At 40.2% G+C, this 20,566-nt stretch overlaps 3 protein-coding genes across 4 annotated transcripts in view; 1 reads left to right on the top strand and 2 right to left on the bottom strand.

Moving 5' to 3' along the window:
- The window catches only part of LOC308634907 (olfactory receptor 4B1-like), a gene marked incomplete at both ends in the record, with an annotated part of 19,674 nt that extends 19,016 nt beyond the window's left edge, over window positions 1-658 (bottom strand). The window contains one exon of the mRNA XM_081269096.1: window positions 42-658. Within this exon, the coding sequence (XP_081125222.1) occupies window positions 42-658 (617 nt within the window). The remainder of the gene's footprint in view (window positions 1-41) is intronic.
- The window catches only part of LOC308639349 (olfactory receptor 4B1-like), a gene marked incomplete at both ends in the record, with an annotated part of 70,573 nt that overhangs the window by 33,007 nt on the left and 17,000 nt on the right, over window positions 1-20,566 (top strand). The window lies entirely within an intron of this gene.
- LOC308639251 (olfactory receptor 4B13-like) lies at window positions 13,780-14,703 on the bottom strand (the record flags this gene model as incomplete). The annotated part of the gene is made up of 1 exon (XM_081277459.1): window positions 13,780-14,703. One exon carries the CDS (start codon window positions 14,701-14,703, stop codon window positions 13,780-13,782), a length of 924 nt encoding a protein of 307 aa, XP_081133585.1.

The following is a 20,566-nucleotide window of genomic DNA, read 5'->3' as shown; positions in this document are numbered from 1 at the left end:
GAATGACGATGTAGGAGGACACCAAAATGAGGAAAGAGCACAGGGCAATTAACCCACTATTGGCCAATACAGTCACCCCCTCCACAAAGGTGTCCTTGCAGGCTAGCTTGAATAAAGGCTGCAGGTCACAGAAATAGTGGTCCATCACATTGGGACCACAGAAGGGCAGTGGGATGGTAATAAGAACCTGAATTATGGAGTGGATGAAGCCCCCCAGCCAGGAACCAGCCACCAACATGTGACACAGTTGACAACTCATAATATTCATGTAATGAAGAGGCTTGCAGATGGCCACGTAGCGGTCATAAGCCATCACCACAAGCAGGAAGATCTCAGTGACCCCAAAGAAGTGGAAGAAGAAGATCTGGGCCAGACAGCCCTTCAGAGAGATGGTTTTAACCTTGGCAAGTAAGTCCGTGATGAATTTAGGGACCACAGTAGAGGAGTAACAGATCTCCACCAGGGACAGGTAGCCAAGGAAGAAGTACATGGGGGAGCGCAGACTTTTACTGACACTGACCGTTACAACAATGAGGCCATTGCCCACCACAGTGGCCAGGTACACGGGGAGAAACAACACAAAGCAGACTCTCTGCACCTCTGGATCCTGGAAAAGTCCAGTGATGATTAACTCAGTCACGTTGTTTGCACTGGCCATGTAGATTCCATTCAGGTGTGCTAACACGGTATAAGAGGAGATCTACAATAAAGCAAACAATGATTATAACATAAACCCACCTCACTGAAAACCATCTTGGAGAGCTAAAACAGCTAATATGAAAACATCTGCTGATCCAATAGACATGTTCAGCATTAAATATTAGCAATCTAAAATTTTATATTGTTTTTATTTAATTTTTGCTATTAGAAAAGGGAAGTTCAAAGAAGTGATTAGTTCACCAAGATCACAAAGAAAATTGTGAATTCTGAGACTCAAAACCAATATCTCTGACATCAAGTCCAGGAATCTTTCTAAATCGTCACAAAATATTCTGAATTTGAGAGCCACTCAAATTAATAGCCTATATTTCTATCATCTATATTGTCTTCTGATAGCTCGTCCTCTGGGAGAATTCCTTGGACTGAGATCTACTTCCTGTATTCCTGTTTCCTTCCTTTATGCCTCAAGGAATAACTTAGCCATTTTCCATAGTTATCCTTGAATACCACAGACTGGGAAATTCATGAAAAATAGAAGCTAATTAGCTCACAATTCTATAGTCTGGAAATCCAAAACCATGGCCAGGTCTCTGGCCTTCCCCATGGGTCATAGCATGGTGGACGGCATCTGGAAGTGAGCAAAGCAAGCACACCAGAGACTCCCTTTTACAGCAGTTCCAGACCCTCAAGAATCTATTAACCCACTAACACATGAACGGATTAAGCCATCCCATGAAGTAAAAGCCCTTATGCCTCAATAACACCCAAAGGTCTCACCTCCAAACACCCTCAAAATATGGACTTTGAGGATTCAATTTGTAGCTCATGATTTCCAGAGGACCCAGATAACAACCGCATGGAATTTTCTCACTTAAAGGCATTTTCTCCTTTCCAAAGGCCCTAGTCATCTTCCTTCCACATTCACACCAGTCCTTCATTCACCCAGGTCAGACTCCTTCTCAGTCTTGCAGTTTGAATGAGCATTTTTTCTAAGAAAAATTCTCTGACCCTCTGGGGAGACCTTGAACTGATTTTTTATCCATCTGTTCACTATTATTTTCACCAAACTATTGAGAGATGCTGATATTAAAGATCTTGTCCTCAGAGAGTGTGTTATAACTGGCAAAATATGTATTATGGTTCCATGTGGGTGGTCAGCAGTAAAGAATCTGATAACAAGAGTGGGGATTTCTTTCTAAGTTTACTCTCTGGAACAAATACTCCTTCATATCCGAACACCCACCAGATTGCACAAAAGCAACATAGATTACCAAAAGATATCTCAGGCTGACAATATCATGTCACTCAAAACAATGTCTCTACATAAAGGTGCCCCAGTTGGAATTTTTGTAACACACAAGATCCACGTGAAATAAGGAAGAAAAAAATATAAACACTTTAATTCCTTAATGTGAAAATTATTCCTATTGTTTCCTCCTTGTATTTGATTGCATAGTAAAGTTTTTCTAAATACACTTTAGAAGATCTGAAAATGTACCCCAGTCAGCAAAGAATAGAATCAACACAGAACACAAAAATCAAGATGCAACAGATAGAAACAAATCAGTGTGTGTCACAGCCCTTAGGTGAGGACACATGCTGAGGTCTTGGATTCAGTAAAGTCCTTGAACCCTAAGGAGCTAAGAAACAGTGTTCTGGAGCCAGAGGATTCATAGAGAAAGAGATTACAACATCCCAGAGTCTCAGAATCCTTGATCCTTGACTTTGTAATCCATAATTCAGTCCATTGGGCACTTGGGTGACAGGAAAAGCATCTCATTCAATTAACATTTAGGAATAAAAAATTAATATTATTAAATAACATAAACCAGAATGTGTGGATACAGTCACAATCTGGAGATAGTAAATCCTTCAGAACACTGGTATGGATATTAGAATTGGACTACATAAAGTAAAAATTTTGAGCAAAAGCAATAAAAAAATTAAAAAGTCATTATTCAAATTATACAATGAGGGAGATAAGGTATATGAAAAGGCTTAGTGACCACAATATTAAAAATATTATAAATAAACAAAACATATATTCATCTCAGTAGAATATGAAAAAAGTCATAAATAGACAATACACAAAAGCAAAAGAAAAAAGATCAATATACCTATGAAAGGACATTAGTGTAGCTAATAATCAAATAAAGTTCATAAACCATAAGAAATACTGTTTTTAAATATAAGTAAAGAAGTGACCCTTGGAGAGTCAGTGAGGGTAAGACAGACAGCAAGGGTTAGGCTCCACTCGTAGTCTGGTGTGGAAGGGAAGGTGGGTACAAGCAAAGGATGGTGGACGGTGCGCATCCGGGGCACACACCCTTTCTACCTCCACTCACCTGTTCCAGGGAGGTACTGGGTAAGATCACAAGTGGGGGGGGGGGGGCAGTAAAGCCAAGGGACCAGCTGAGACTTTAGATGAATCTTTTTCCCAACTCCCAGTGACGTCTCCTTAGCAGTCTGAAATCAGCTGAGGGGAATGTTTATTTGCACATTGGAAATCAGCAAACACTAACCTAATATAAAGCTATTTCTTAAGGAGAACACGTTAGTAAACATTCACCAGCACTCCCCTGGTAGAAGCTGAGGGTGAGCATTTCTTCCCATCCTGAGGTCTCCTGCCGCTCCCAGCCCCACCCAGCCACAGGGGAGGTGGAAGGAGGCGTGGGGCACACACAGAGGGGATCCCCTCTCCTTCTATTGGAAGAAACAAGCGGAGAACCCACTTTCTGCTCTGCCTTAGTGGGACCTCCATCTCTGTGGGGTACAAGGTCCTCTGTCGGGTGGGTCTGAGGCTGCCGAGACTGGGTTCTGGATCAAGTATTACAGAAGTTACTTGCAACAGATATATTCCACCATCCCACTATCATCTTTACCATTACAAAGGCAATGTTTTCTTCCAAATGGAATGACTTATTTCTGAATAGCTCAACACTGATATCGGGAAGAAATGCATTAAACTTCTCAAATACACCAAACTGATATTATCGGCTGCCAAGCGGTGCAGACTTGTTGCAGTTCTGAGGTCAAATCTGCACCTTGTCTGTGCCTCATTTCCCACATCTGGTCATCACATCCCATTAATTGCACCCGTACACCAGATCCCTGCATGCCCAGTTTTCCCTGTTCACGCTGTCAGCGAATGTTTCTGGGTCTCCAGATGCAACTGCTCCATCCACCCATATCTGCAGTCAGAAAATTGCTTCTTTCCTCAGACCACTCTCCTGCTTAGGAATAGCCAAGACAGGACCACCCTGAATTCCTCTAACTTGCTATCATTGACTTTCATGATCTGAACCACCTGGGGAATCCACCCTCTTACCCATGAAAATTCAATTCCCTTCTGTTTAGGTCAGGAGCCTCTCCCCATCTCACAAACCCACCTTGCTCATTCTCACCAGAAAGCCCCTCTCTGTGTCCCTATCTATCTTCCAAGACCAATTCCAGTCCAATATGTTCAATAAAGCTTTCCTTAATTAATCCATCCTATACATATTCTCTGAGCATTGGAAAATAATTTAGACGTTTTTCTTAAAAACACATCTGATTATAGTTCTTCTCTTCGTGCAGTCCACCTGCGCTCCCCAGGGCCCACAGCATAAATTCTAATATGCTTAGCGTGGAGTTCAAGGTCCTTCTTGAACTGTCTGTGACCTACCCTTGCACTCTTATTGTCCCTGTCCAAATGAAAACTACATAAGCAATTTCCTTACCCTAGATGCCCCCTTTCTCTCCTCTATGGAGTATTTCTTCTTTCTGGATTGCAGGAAGAATCTCACCACTATAGGAATGAAGTTCTGTTTCTGTGTTGCTATGAAACATCATCATTTTCTTTCATAGCAATTAACAGAAGGTTTGTGATTATAGCTTCTGTATCTCTATCTTCTACTAAGAAATATGCCATTATAGTTTTTGGAATGTTTAAAGTTTTCCTTAAATTATTTTATTACTTGCATTTGGTAGAATTAGTAAGCACTATCATTTCAACAGCATTTACTTTATGCCACATACTTTATAAGTGCTATATATATATATATATATATATTCATTCATTCATTCAGTTTTCACAGCAAACCTGTGAAGTGGTTCTAACAAGTAGAACCACTTGTTAAGGCCCTTTCTTAACTTCAAGGAAATAGATACATAGAGAAGTGAATTAACTTGCCTAGGGTTTCTTAGCAGTGATGCCAATCTTCCTAATCCCAGATCCTGTGCTTCTTGCCCAATACCATACACCACTAGCAGGAACATGATATAATCATAGAATACATAGTCAAGATTGAAGATTAATTAACTATGAACTTCTGTTAGAAGTCATAGGTGTATTTATCAGCCTACACAAACATACCTTTTATCTGAGTTTGAACTCCTTCCATTTTGGACTCATTTGAGAAATGAAGGTAAATATACCAAAGCTCCCTGAGACATCACTCAGAGATCAGGGGAGAACTGTGTAAGACCAGTGTTTCCCGGCTTCACCCACAAAGAAGTACCTGAAAGCCCTCCTTTTTGAAAACTTACTTTTCCTTGGCTGTCACCTTTGGGTTGGGTTTTTTTTTCTTTGTTTTGCTTTGTTTTTTGTGTTTATTTCTCTCTCCTAACTCCACTCACACTTTCCCAGCACATTTCCCAATTAGCTGATGAGAAATACCTCTCTTTCCTCCACAATACTGCCTCGCCTAGAAGCTTGGAAGGCAAAGGTAATCAGCGCAGTCCAGCACAAATCAGCAGTGGAGCATGTGGGCTGTACCTCAGGTAATCTGCTGGTCTTTGGGCCACCACATAATGATAGACTACAAAGAAAGGCAACAGAGAGCTTGATGTGCTGAAGTTCCTGGCTTCGGGGTGAAGTCATGGAGCCTCTACCCGAGTGACAGCCTCCCGCTTGGCAACCCCCAAATGGTACTTCACAGAATCCCAAAATTGTAAAGCACTTTAAAATTCATCAAATTATATGCTGTGTATATTTTACCATAATAAATATTATCAGTTTAGTTCATCCTTCCTCCCAAATATCAACTAACCTAACCACCTCATTTTACAAGTGAACTCTTACGGCTCTAAGAGAAAAAATAAAGTTGCCCAATATCCTGCAGCTACTCAAAAACTGTGTATCTCACTCCTAATCACATCACCTACCTTCAGGTCAGTGGAGCTGGTGTGGCTTTGCTCTGCCTCAGAACAAGGGATTGGACAGTGGATTTCAAATACACTCAGCGTGAAGTAAGCCACCCGGATGGAACAGACTTTGCTTGGGGACTTGTTCTGGTTTGGGAAAACGGGGATGGGAAGGAACACTGGATCCCTCTCAGAAAATACTGGTTCTTGAGCAGATCATTATCATTCCAGCAGATTTCTCTTTGAAGACCCTCAGTGGACAAAGGCAGATCACACTCAGCTAAGCCAGTGTGAGAGTAGTGATGAAAAGAGTATAGAAATACTACCTAACTCCTTTCCTTCACAGATGAGGCATCAAAGACGGTGCCAGATTAAGTGGCTTCTGAAAACCACAGTCTAGTTCTTTCCCAGGTTACTAACTCAGAAATCAGTGATCTTTTAACAACATCAGGCTGTCTTCTGAAAGTACTAGGAGGTGGTGCTGCAGATCAAGGATAGGATTCATCCCCAAGGACAAGCCACCAATGGTGTTGGGAGCTTTGACCAAAAAAAAAAAAAACAGAGTAGATGATGCCTGAGATAAATTACAAAGAAAGGAAAACTCAGGGGATCTGTATCAGGGTTAATATTTGGATTTATAAATTTTAAGGAATAAACAAAAGCCATAGGAAGAGCAAATCAGAGATTATAAGATCCTGTGTTGATGCAGAACTCCTGCCACCCACTTAGAGTCCGAGGATTGTGTTTAAATGTGAGATCTTTAAAATATTTATAATTAAGGCAAATACTATCATCAGGGGAACAACTTCCCTATGGAATTTCTTTTGTCTAGGGTAAAACTTTGCCGAATAAATTATGACATGAGGAAAGTTTCAAAATCTATTTAATTTACTGTAATGACACATCCGTAAGGGTTTGTTCCCAATAATGAAGACAGAAAAAAAGGAGAAAGTTGTTAGTAAAAAACATAAAGAGAGCTTCTGGCCCAGACTGGCTTTCTTAAAATAAATATAATACTAAAGAAAGAAAAGGAAGACCCCAGCTCTGGCTGAGTCATTGGTTAACTGTCCACCTGTAGCCATGCCATTTCAGCACCACCCCTTACTCCTCATACTCCTCTGCTTCCTGTTCTGTACACAATGGCAGAATTCGTCAGGATTATCTTCATTATGTCTTCTAGTTGTCATCCGAATGTATTCAGGTATCAGATTATTATCTGAAATCATTTAGTCTCTCCATGCCTCTGTCTTTCTTGTCAGTGGTCACAATCATGGAATACGGTGACAACGTTCCCTGAAAGAGATGACTCTTGTCCATTCACTCATAAATTCACTCCCTCATCAAACAGTATTGAGTTCAATGAAGCAAAAAGCACTGCTCTGGGTATTTAAGATCTGTCAATGAAAAACAAGTCTCTGGGCCTCTGAAGGTTACAACCTTTGCATCACCTCTAGGACATAAAGGAGAGAGAGAGACAATAAACATAAAACTGGATATGCAACTCAGATAGGAACGAGTCTTGTGGAAAAAAAATAAAACACATGAAAGATGGCAGGAAATGCTAGAGGGTATTATTTTATATGCAGAAGTAAGGAAAGGCCATCTGATGCCAGGATTTCTGCCTGCTATCTTGAAAGGAATGAAGGGAAATAGATAGAGATATAGAGAGATATATTCCATATATATATATGAAACCAGTTAGGAGACATCACAGTACTCAAGTCAAGAGATGACTGTAACCTGGGCAAAAATAGTAACAATGGAGATTTTAGGAAATGGTTAGATTCTGGGCATATTTGAAGGCACAACTTGCAAACTTTGCTCATGATTTGAATGAGAGAATAGGGAGAAAGAGAAAAATCAAGGCTACTTCTGAAGTATTAGACTTGGTCAGTCAGACCAAAGTTCCTACTGCCTGAGATGGGAATTGCTGGGGGAAGGCAAGGGAGCTAGAAAGATCAGAAGTTCCATTTGGCTCAACTCAAAGAGGATCAAGGACCTAGATATTAGACCAGAAGCCCCACACCCACTGGAATTTCTTCCTCTTCAACATGTCAGCTTAGGAACGATCTTCCTCAACAGAACTTCTAAGAAGTAAAAATCAAGAATCAACAAATGAGATGGTGTCAAACTAAACAGCTTCTTTACAGCAAAGAAAACAATCAAGAGTGTAAAGAGAGAGCCTACAGAATGGGGGAAAATCTTTGCCACCTGCACCTCACATACAGTATTAATCTCCAAGATATATAAACAACTTAAAAACTTAACACCAAAACCACAAATTACCCAATCAATAGATAGGCAAAGGAACTGAACAGGCACTTCACACAAAAAGAAAATGAATGGTCAACAAATATATGAAAAAATATTCAACTTCTCTAGCAATTAGAGAAATGCAAATTAAAACTACCCTGAGAGTCCATCTCACTCCAGTCAGAATGGCAATCATCAAGAATACAAGTAATGACAAATGTTGGTGACAATGTGGGGAAAAGGGTACACTCACACATTGCTGGTGGAACTGCAGATTGGTGCAGCCACTCTGGAAACCAGTATGGAGATTCCTCAAAAAACTAGGAATGGAACCACAGTTTGACCCAATTATATCACTTTTCATATAACCAAAGGAGTTAAAAATCAGCATATTACACTGACCAGCCACATCAATGTTTATAGCAGCTCAAATCACAATAGCCAAGCTATGGAACTAACTTTGGTGTCCTTCAACAGATGAATGGATAAATAAAATGTGACACATATACACAATGGAATATTACTCATCCATAAAGAAAACTGACTTTATGACATTTGCCAATGAATGGATGAATCTACAAACTATCATGCTAAGTAAAATAATCCAATCCCCAAAATACAAAGATTGAACGTTCTCTCTGATATATGAATGCTAACCCACAACAAGGGGGTGGAAATAGAAGTTCAGTGGATTAGACAAAGGGGAATGAAGGAAGGAAGGGAGGATAGGAATAGAAAAGATAGTGGAATGAAATGGACACAATTTTCCTATGTACAAATATGAATGCATCACAGTGAATCTCAACATCGTGTACACCCACAAGAGTGGGATCCTAATTAGAATAAGATATATTCCATGTTTGTATAAATATATCAAAATAGATTCTACTGTTGTGAATAACTAAAAATAACAACAACAAAAAAAAAAGTTCAGTCTGGGCATGGTAATTGAAGTTGCATGTCAAAATTCCCAGACCACATGTGTGAGTTGAAAGAGTTAGTAAGGGCCTGATTAGAAACACTCAGCCATACAGCCATCAGAGTCCTAGGACAGGAGCAGTCTGACCCTGAATGACAGCTGCCAGTTTGAAGCAAAGGTCAACACTTGAAAGCCTACTGATTTCTGATGCCCATATTAGTAGCCACTAATCATATATTTGATTAAATTTATTTAATTATAATTTAATTAAAATTTCCATTTTTCAGTGACACTAGACATATATCAAGGGCTCAATGCTGCATGGCTCCAGCTCCCAAATATTAGTACAGCTAAAGAGCATTTCCCTCTTCAGAAAAATGTCTGTTAAACATTGACCTAGACCTCTGTTAGACATTGACCTAGAACATATACATGTTCAATTAGTCATGTTGAATACTTTGTTAAAAGAACCTCATGGTCCTGAAATCGGGGAGTTAATTAGCTGAACTACGCTTATTAGATGTTGTGATAGTGATACTGTAACAGGGGTTCACTTGATGCTTTGACTATATCCCTTGTGGCTTTGAAACTTACATGTTTTTTTTTTCTTTTTCCAAATCTCCTCCCTGATCTTCTTTTCCCTGATCTTCTCCTTCCTGATCTCTCCTCCCTAATCTCATTTTCTCTGAATCACCTCTACAAAAGCAGTGCTGTTCCTGATGATGGGCAGAATCATAGCCTTTGGGACAGGAGTCCCCTGTGATTCTCCTTTACTAGCAAAGCAATAAACTGTCTTTTTTCCTTTTTCTCAAAACCGTGTCCTTGTTATCAGATTGGCATGGGGACAAGGACGGAAATTTTGGTAACAATATCTGTCTTAGAAATCAGGATCAAGTCCTTGTTCTCCTGGTTTTGAAGACTAAATACCCAAGAAACACCAAGGCAAGCACAGAAAAGTTTTATTTAAAGAACAGAAACAGACTCCTAGGGGTGGGGGAGACCCAGAGCTGGTGTAGCCGGGAGCGGGTGTGTCTTGCCCTTTTATAGACTTTAGGTTTCCTTTCTTGTCATGCCCCTTCTTCACTTATCTCGACCAAAAGGTGCCACACCTACTCAGAAGGCAGGGAAGAGCGGCCTGGGCAGTACTCATTACCGACCTCTTGCGTTGGGTAGAGCAATTCCCTGGAGGAGCAGGTAACCTTGTTAACAGGATGTAAGGAGGGAGAAGTGCTCTGGAGGTATTAGCATTTTATTTCCTTTTGAATTAGGCTCTGTCTTCCCAACCCAATCATTCATTATCATAGATATGCTGAATATCTGTCCTTTGCCCAGGCCTCAATATTATCAAGCCATTACAAGTTATGAAAAATATTTCAGTAGATGGTTAATTGTGCAAAGTGCTTAAGACTACACACCAACCCTTATGTCTGTTCTTCATAGCTCTTTAGAGAAGCAATCCAGCTGAGTACAATGGCACACGCCTGTAATCCCATTGACTTGGGGACTGAGACAGGAAGATCACAAGTTCCAGACCATCCAGGGCAATTTAGCAAAGTCCTAAGCAACTTTGTGAGACCCTGTCTCAAAAAAATAGAGGGGCTGGGGATGTGGCTCAGTAGTAAAGAACCTCTGGGTTCAATACCCAGTAATAAAAAAATAAGTCTAGAGAAGAAATCTAACTTGTAGCTGAACATAATTGCACACAGATTCAAATATTAAACACTCCAGCCAGCCTTGCAATTATGGTGGTCACATGGCTAACTGTTATCAAATAAGATGACAAAGTTCTGTGTGGCACATTTGAGAATCTCCAAAAATCTCAACTACTCAGTTTTGCCTCCTCCATTCTTTCTTCCTGCCTTCTGCAATATAAACAAACCACTAGGGCTGTGTGGTGCCCTATGGCATCCGCTAACATAAACCTGCTAAAATTCGATGAAACTAAAATGCAGTTCCTCAGTCTCACTTTGCAGGTGCTCACTAGCCACTCCCATGTTGGACGGCACAGTAGAGAACATCTCCATCCACGCTGCAATTTCTACCTCTGTGCCTGGCAATTGCACCCGTCACTTGCTCATTCTTCAGTTACGTGTAATCCAACCTATATCTAATAGGATACAAGCAATTAATGGGGAAAAATACAAAATTGTATATGCAGAGTAGTTTGCTACATTTTATTTTTTTGTAAAGGATTATTGTATATCAATTTCCAAATAAACATTTAGTAGGGTGACAAAATCAATAATTAAAGGCACTCAAATGCTAAATGGCATTTATCAATATCAATATTTCAGTAACTTAGACAATGTTTGTCTTTTTTTCTTTTATTAGTGTATTATAGTTTAACATTACAATTGGGTTCATTTTGAGAAAATTATACATGCACAGGAATTTGATTTACTCATTTTAGTACCTGATGCCCCCCAACCCCTTTTTCCTCTCCACCTCCTTCTCCCTATTCTCCCTCCTCTACTCTCTTGGTCTTCCTTTCACTCATTTATATAATTTTTAAAATATGTTTTAGTTGTCAATGGATCTATATTTTATTTATTTCTATGCAGTACTGAGAATCAAACCCAGTGTTTCACATACTGAGAATCGAACCCAGTGCTTCACATATGCTAGGCGAGTGCTCAACCACTGAGCCACAATCCCAGCCCCTGTATTTATTGTCTGTTGATGGGTGTTTTGTTAATGGACATAAAGGTGGAATTCACTGTGGCATAACATGAACTGTCAAATAGATGCATTTCCTCCCCTTTCCTCATCCCATCCTCTCAATCTCTTTCTTCTCCTCCACTGACCTTCCCTGTATCTTTATGATATAGGAAAGGGAGACATAATTCCACCCAAGGACAAGGGATGTGACACAGGCCTTAGAAAGCTGGTGACTTTAACCTGGTCTTAAAAGATGCATAGGGTTTTCCCCAGGAAAAACGGAGGCCCCGTAATTCCATGCATATCCTCAGGGATTAACGATGGTCATCCATGGACAAGGATGAATGGGGACAAGGGAAATGAAGGTTTCCTGCTGCCTTTTAAACCTCTATTTACCTACAAATTCAACCTGCCCTGACAGGAGGAAGGGAAACCCCTAAGGCTTACAGTGAACCAGGAGTGCTCTCTCCCTCTGCAAGAGCTCCTGCAGATCTTATTGCAACTGATCTTCAAGGAAAGGTGCATGGATCCAGGGAAAATTCAGTGCAACTTGTGTGACTCCAAAGCCAAGAGGGGCCATTTTTGTGATAATCTCTAAATTGTCCAGAATGGTAAGGGACAGTGTGGTGACATGGAGATTCTGAGAAGTGAAATAACAACTTAGACCCAGACTGTCTCATCTCCCTTCACCAAGAAGTAGCAAATGGTCACCAAAAGAATGGTATTTAAAAGGTCACTTACAATAAGGGACAGAGGTCTGGAGTACAAACATGCATGGAAATCATTGCCCTCCCCATTCATTCTTCAATTTAGGGCAATAATCATTTTCTAACATTCTATATTTTTACATCTGGATGAGACTAAAAATGATGTCCTTTTGTGAAAACATTTGATTTCAACTTTCCCTAGTAGTAGGTAAAAATTATGCAATTTTGATACTATTTTGTCAATGGTGGAAATTGTGACCAAAAGACATCTTTTGTGCCAACATGTCACAAGAATTTAAATTGCTGCAGGGATTTTTTTTTTGGTGATCATGATCAGACAGTCTCTAGTAGTAGATACAGAGACAAACAGAAGAATAGAAAAATTGAAATGCACCACTTGTCCACATTGGAAGAGAAAATTGGATTGGTAACCTCATACCCAAACATTACCTGAAAATTCCTGGTTTTGGTTGGCTTCCCTGGGCATTAATCCCAGGAGCTGAGCAATATCCCCAGATCTTTGAGACAGGGGCTTGCTAAGTTGCTAAGGGTCTCACTGAATTGTAAGGCACGCCTTGCATTTGCAATTCTCCTACCTCAACCTCCGGAGTTGCTGGTATTATAGAATGTGCCACTGTGCCCAGTTCATTTCACTTTTAAAAGAAATCTAGGTAAGTATCTTGCAGAATACTAAATATGGAAGAAAAGAGAAAGAAAGAAAGAAAGAAAGAAAGAAGGAAGGAAGGAAGGAAGGAAGGAAGGAAGGAAGGAAGGAAGGAAGGAAGGAAGGAAGGAGAGAAAGAAAGAGAGAAAGAGAAAGAAAGAAGGGAGGGAGGGAGGGAGGGAGGGAAGGGCAAGCAGGAAAAGGGAGAGGAAGAAAGAGGAAAGTGATCTTAATCTACAAAAACGTTTGCAAAATTATGCTCCCCTGTAGAAAGGAATGCCTCTTAATGTTTAAAAGCACAGTAGAATAACTATGAATCACAACAATTAACTATTTCAATAAAGGATGTTGGTTTTTTCCCAGATCAGAGATGCTAACTGTCTCAGGTGATGGACCTGCCAACTACCCTGGTCTGATCTGATCATTGCACCATGTAAACATGTGTAGAAGCATCACACTGAACCCCACAACTGTACCATAGTTGTACAATAACTAGGTGTCAATAAATAAACAAATATATGTTATTCTAAAAATGTTTTTTGCATTTCTATTTTTCACCTTGAAATCATCCAAAAATCCATGGTATTGTGGGAAAACATAGAGGCAATCAAATTCCATGAGATTCAGTGAGAAAATCAGATCTCTTTCTTTGGACACCACACCAGGATACCTGGGAGTCTCTGGTTATAAGGAATAGCACGGCAGCAGCAGCATTAGGTTTGTTGCCTGCAGAGTTGAAAACAAAACCCATTTCACCATGTCCATACTCCTCAGCATTCTTAATTCTCCATTCACTACATCCCTGAGTTGTTTTGGCCCCACAGCTTCCTCATGGCAGCTTTCACCTCTACGTTTCTGAGTGTGTAGATGATGGGGTTCAGCATGGGGGTGATGACTGTGTAGAACACAGCCACCAGTTTGTCCACAGTGAAGGTGGACAAGGGCCGCATATAAAGGAAGATGGCAGGTCCAAAAAACAAGGTGACCACTGTGATGTGAGAGGCACAGGTGGACAGGGCTTTGCGCCTCCCCTCTGCAGAGCGGTTCCTCAGGGTGAACAGAATGACGATGTAGGAGGACACCAAGATGATAAGGGAGAAGACAGAGATTAATCCACTGTTGGCCAACACAACGATCCCCTCCACAAAGGTGTCCTTGCAGGCTAGCTTGAATAAAGGCTGCAGGTCACAGAAATAGTGGTCCATCACATTGGGACCACAGAAGGGCAGTGGAACAGTGACAAGAACCTGCATCATGGAATGAATGAAGCCCCCCAGCCAGGAACCAGCCACCAGCATGTGACACAGTTGACGACTCATAATGGTCATATAGTGAAGAGGCTTGCAGATGGCCACGTAGCGGTCATAAGCCATCACCACAAGCAGGAGGATCTCAGTGACCCCAAAGAAGTGGAAGAAGAAGATCTGGGCCAGACAGCCCTTCAGGGAGATGGTTTTAACCTTGGCAAGTAAGTCAGTGATGAATTTAGGGACCACAGTAGAGGAGTAACAGATCTCCACCAGGGACAGGTAGCCAAGGAAGAAGTACATGGGGGAGCGCAGACTCTTACTGACACTGACTGTCACAACAATGAGGCCATTGCCCACCACAGTGGCCAGGTACATGGGGAGAAACAACACAAAGCACACTCTCTGCACCTCTGGGTCCTTGAAAAGTCCTGTGATAATTAACTCAGTCACATTGTTTGTACTGGCCATGTAGATTCAATTCAGGTTTGCTGGATGCCAGAAAGTGGAAGATCTGAAATAAACAAAGATTATAACATAAGCCCACCTCATTTATACCACTTTAGAGAGTGTAAGCCACTTATTACTCAATCATTCACTTAGTGAATACCTACTAACTTATTGTTAAATATAAGCATTTTAACTCTTTATATTATCTTGAATTAATTTAATTTTATTATTAGAAAATTAAGACTCAGAAAATAGACATTTGCTCAAGATCACACAGAACACTGTAATTCAAAGACTCAAAGCGAGTCTTTCTGACTTTCAATCCAGGACTCTTTCTAAATCACCACAAGAAATTCTGAATTTGAGAGCCATTCAAGTTAACAGCCTATACTTGTATTATCTATATGGTATTTTTAAAAATATATTTTAGTTGTTAATGGACTTTTATTTTCACTTATTTGTATGTGGTGCTGAGAATCGAACCCAGTGCCTCACGCATGCTGGGCAAGCACTCTACCACTGAGCCCCAACCCCAGCCCTCTATATGGCATTTTGATCAGTCTTCCTCTTATGAAATCTTCCAGACAGACATCTGCTTCCATATTCCTTGTTTTCTTCCTCAATGCCTCAGGGAATAACTGAGCCATTTTCCATGGTTATCCCTGAGTACCACAGATGGGAGAATTATAAATAATAGAGGGTAATAGGAATTAGACCAGAAAAGCTGCAACTGCTAGAATAAAATGTAGGCCCAACACCCCAACATAGTGACACAGGAACTGACTTCCTTTAACAGGACTCCTACAATGCAAGACATAGAACCAAAATCAATAAGCAAACTGGCATCAAATCAAGAAGCTTCTGCACAGCAAAGGAAACAATTAAGAGCATGAAGAGAGAGCCTAAGGAATGGGAGAAGATCTTTGCCACCTCCTCCTTAGATAGGGCACTAATATCCAAAATATGTAAAGAACTCAAAATGCTTAAACACCAAATAATAATAACGACAATCCAACAACAAATGGGCAAAAGAACTAAGCAGAAACTTTTCAAAATATTTATATACAAATGGCCAACAAATACATGAAAAGAAAAGTTCAACCTCTCTAGCAACCAAAGAAATGCAAATCAAAACTACAGTAAGATTTCATCTCACCAACTAGTCTGAATAGCAGTTATCAAGAATACAAATAATGGTGAGGATATGGAGAAAATATGCACTCGTACATTGTTGATCGGACTGCAAATTAGTGCAACAGAAAGCAGTATGGAGATTCTTCAAAAAACTAGAGATAAAATCACTATATGACCCAGCTATCCCACTCCTCGATACACATCCAACAGATCTAAAGTCAGCATACTACGTCAATGTTTATAGCAGCACAATTTCACAACAGCCAAGCTATGGAACCAACATAGGTGTCCTTCAACAGATGAATGGATAAAGAAAATGTGGTTCATATACCCAATGGAGTGTTACTTAGCCATGCAGAAAAAAGAAATTATGCATTTGCCAGTAAATGGTTACAACTAGAAAACATCATGCTAAATGGAATAAGCCAGTCCCAAAAAGTCAAAGGTAAATGTTTTCTCTGATATGTGGAATCCAGTCCAAAATAAGGGGGTGGAGGAAATTCCATCAAAATAGAAAGAATCAGTGGAGCACAGGAAAGGGATTGAGGGGGAGGGGGAGGGACAGTGTAAGGGAAGAGCAGGAATGAATCTGACCTGACTTACCTGTGGACATATATGAATATACTACAGTGAATCTCACCATCATGTTTATCCACACGGCACTAACTTTAACAACAACAACAAAAAAATAAAAACTATAATAGCAGAAAGATCAGTAGAGTAAAGAGAGGGGAACAGGGGGATGGAGAGGGGAAGTACTGGGGACTGAATTCGAGCAAATTATATTCCATGCTTTTATAATTATATCAAAATGAATCCTAATGTCGTGTATAACTAAAAAAATAAAATAAAAAGAGTAGAGGTTAATTAGCTGACAGTTCTGCAAGCTGGGAAGTGCAAAAGCATGGCTGGCCTCTGCTCAGCATGTGGTGGTGGACTTCTCCATGGGTCATGGCACAGCAAAGGGCCTCACATGGTGAGCAGAGCAAGTACACCAGGGACTCCCTTTTACAACAGTGCCAGTCCCTCAATAATCCATTAACCCATTAACACACGAATGGATTAAGACAATACTCCCAAAATTCTTACCTTCAAATACCATCAAAATATGATTTCTGAGGATCAAGTTTGCAGCACATCAACTCAGGGGACTCAGCTACACCATAGCTGGGGAATTAGTCACTAATAATCCTCCCTTCCCAACAGGTCCTCTGTGCTGTCTTCTTTCCTCAATTTACTCTGGTCAGAGTCCGTGTCTAGTCTTGCAGTTTGAATGAATGTGTTTCTGTGACAAATGCTCCAACACTCTGGGAAGAACTGAATTAACTAGTTTTTCTCCATCATTCCACTATTCTTTCCACACTTTCTACCATGCATACTACTGCAAACTACTGAGTTCAAAGAGCTTGGCCTTTGAACATTATGAGAGCATTATGATAGCTGGTCAGCTGCTTCTTATGGCTCCATTTGGGTAATCACCAGCAAAACATAACAAGAGTGAGGATTTCTAATTTCCTTCTCTAGAACTAATGCATACAGAGAACCTCTTACGTATCTAAACAACCACCAGATTACACAAAAGTAACATGAATCACAATACACATCTACAGTTGACAATATCACATGACTCAAAAACAACATCCTGTAAATGAAGGTGTCCCTGCTGAAATTTTTACCACATATGGTTCAGGAGAAATAAGGAAGAAAAAAATACATAAATCTTCATCCCCTAATTTTTTACAAAAAAAAATTTAATTATCCCTATTACTTCTCCTTATGTCTGATTTCATACTGAAATTTTTCCTGAATATACATTAAATCTGAAAACACACCCCAAACAGCATGGAACAGAATCAGTGCAGAACACAAAACTCAAGATACGACAGATGGAAACAAATCAGTGTGTGTCACAGTCCCCAGGTGAGGACACATGCTGAGGTCTAGAATTCAGTAAAGTCCTTGAACCTAAAGGAGCTAAGAAACAAGTGTTCTGGAGCCAGAGAATTCATTTCCCATATCTAGTCACTGCACATGTACACCCAATCCTGGTGCACACATTTCTCCCTGATCTGGCTACTGTGCCCTGCTCACACTGTCGGCTGACGCCTGAATGAATACCAAAGCCTCTTAGTCTTGATGTGTACCTTCTCATCCACCCTGTATCTGCAGTCAGAAAATTGCTTCCCATTCTGATAGGATATACAGGATTTGGAGTTGACGCTTTCATCCATCATTAAGAGATCGGTGCAGATTACAGGTTTCCTGTATCTTCCTCCACTCCACACAAGCCTGCTTCAAGGTGGGATTCTAGTGATTGGGCTGTTCTTACCCCCACTGCCCAGAAAACATCCACTCTGTTGTCCCCAATCTAAGCCATCTTGTGACCTTGACTGATCCCTTCCACTCACCTATCCTATATAACATTTTAGCATCGTCCAAAAGTAACTAGACAATGCCTAATATTAGGTAGAAAGTCAATTTGTGTTCTGGTTCTGTTAGTAATGTTGAAATGACAAACTCCAGGAGAGTAAAGGGGTATTTCAATGTCTGTTTCTCTCAGTAAAAGAGGAATTTCTACTCTAAGGCCTTGAATTGATTTCTTTTTCTTTTAAAATAGCCTGATAAGCCAATTTTAAAAAGAAATGCTATTAAGTATGTTGCACTGTGGTTTAAAATGACTAATAGGTTCTGGGAAAGAAAGTTGACATTTGATTTTGACTTGGAAGGCTTGGAAGACAGGTAGGATTTGAAGGGACCAGAGAGGGCATTTCCAGTGAAGGGGGCCTCTGTGGTGGGAATGACCATGGGCGGGGAGAAGGAGCTTGTGGGATGGATAGCAAACCCTGAAGGAGTGCAATTCATGATTTCCCCCTCATTATTCCTAAGTAGTGGAGTGGTCTGAGGAAACAAGGGTACAGGAAAAATTTTCTTTTTTTCACTGCTTAAATATCTTTACTATTTATAAAAAATGATTTTCACATTGATAGCACTGTAAAATAGTTCTCCCATCTGAAACTCAACCTTTCCACATGTCTTCCATAAAGAAAGAAAATATTCATACTTCACAACCATTCAAGTCATTTTTTACAAAAAAAAAAAAACATTGAAAATTTTAAAAATTTAAAATTCAAAAAAATTTTTTTAAAAAAAGAAAGAGGTAAGATGCAGTCTTCCCAGGCTTCATCCCCAAGAGGAGGAATATCTGATCGCCTTCCCTCTTTGAAAACTACATTTTCCTTCCTATAATTTCTGTTTTTTACTTATTTGTCCCTCTCTTTGCTACCTCCCACTCACTTGCTCCCACTCTCTCTTCCACTGAGAAATATACCTCTCATCTCCCTAAAATGCTTTCTCACATAGAGGTATGGAAAGCAAAAGGAACCAGCTTGTGAAATCCACACACAGCATATGAGTGAGTAGAACACAGGTCAGGTTCCCTGCCGTACATCCCACCAGAACAAGATGACAGAATGCAGACAATGGCTACAGAAAAACATGAGGAAGCCTGATGGGCCTTTGGGACTGACTTCAGAGTGAACAAATAGAACCTCTACCCCAATCGCAGCTCTCCCTGGTAATTCCCAAACAAGACATTACAGAATTCAAAATTGTAATGGACTTTAAGAATCCTCAAATTTTATGCTATGCCTATTTTGCTGAAATAAAAATTATCTATGTAAGTCACCACCACCCACCCCTGCCAAGGAATCAGTAAACCTGGCTGCCTCACTTCAAAAATGAGTTCTTGTGGCTCTAACAGAAAAATCAAGTTTTCCAGTGTGCTTCAGCTGCTGTGAAACCTTGTGCCTTTCTTCTAGTCACATCACCTACCTTTATGTCAGAAGACCTGGTGTGGTTTCTGCTGTGCTTTGGAATAAGAAATGACACCAGAGCGATCTCAAATACACTCAAGTGTCTCCAAATCAGCAAGTTAGCCACTCTGCTGGAATAGAACATCACTCAAGGACCCGTTCTGATTTGGGGACTGTGGTGGGAAGGGCCATTGGATTCCACCCTGAATCTCCTTCTCCTTCGTAAGCAGGTTCCCTGAACTATCACGTCCAGCAGATTTCTCACTGAAGACCCCAGTGAACCAAGTCCAGGGTACTCTCAGCTAAGTCACTCTGAGAGTGGTGCTGAAAAAATTTAGGATATTATTCTAAATTCTTATTTTTCCTACATGAAGTTACAGAGGCTAGGACAGGTTAACTGAGTTCCTGAAACCACACCCTGGTTCTTTTTTCCCAGTTACTCAGAAATCGGTGCTCTTTAAACACGAGGCAGTCTTCAGTGATACAGAGTGGTGACTGCTATGGCAATCCAAGGACCAGGCCTGTCCCCAAGGACAAACCAAGAATGGTCCTGGAAGCTTTTAGGAAAAAAAAATAAATGATGCTTATGATTTTTAAAAAATATAAAATCAGGGGATTTGGATTGGGGTAAATATTTGGATTTAGAACACTTGAGAAATAAACAAAAGCCATAAGAACAGCAAACTCAGGGATTATAAGATCCCGCTTTGATGTAGAAATCCTACCACCCACACAAAGTCCAAGAGTTTTGATTAAATAGTGAGATAATTGAACTAGTCAAATAAATTAAGCCACACACAATAATCAAGGGACAAAATTCCCCATGGAATTTCTTGTCTCTACGGTGAAACTCTACCAAATTAACTATGACTTGAAGAAAGTTTTTGAACCTGCTTCAGTTATTTTAGTTGTCATTTCCATATTCTTTTTGTACCCAA

Source organism: Spermophilus citellus, assembly GCF_964194105.1.
Source record: "Spermophilus citellus genome assembly, chromosome: 2".
Classification (NCBI taxonomy): Eukaryota; Metazoa; Chordata; class Mammalia; order Rodentia; family Sciuridae; genus Spermophilus; species Spermophilus citellus.
Note: the sequence above shows the minus strand (reverse complement) of the source record. Positions and strands in the feature narration are given on the sequence as shown.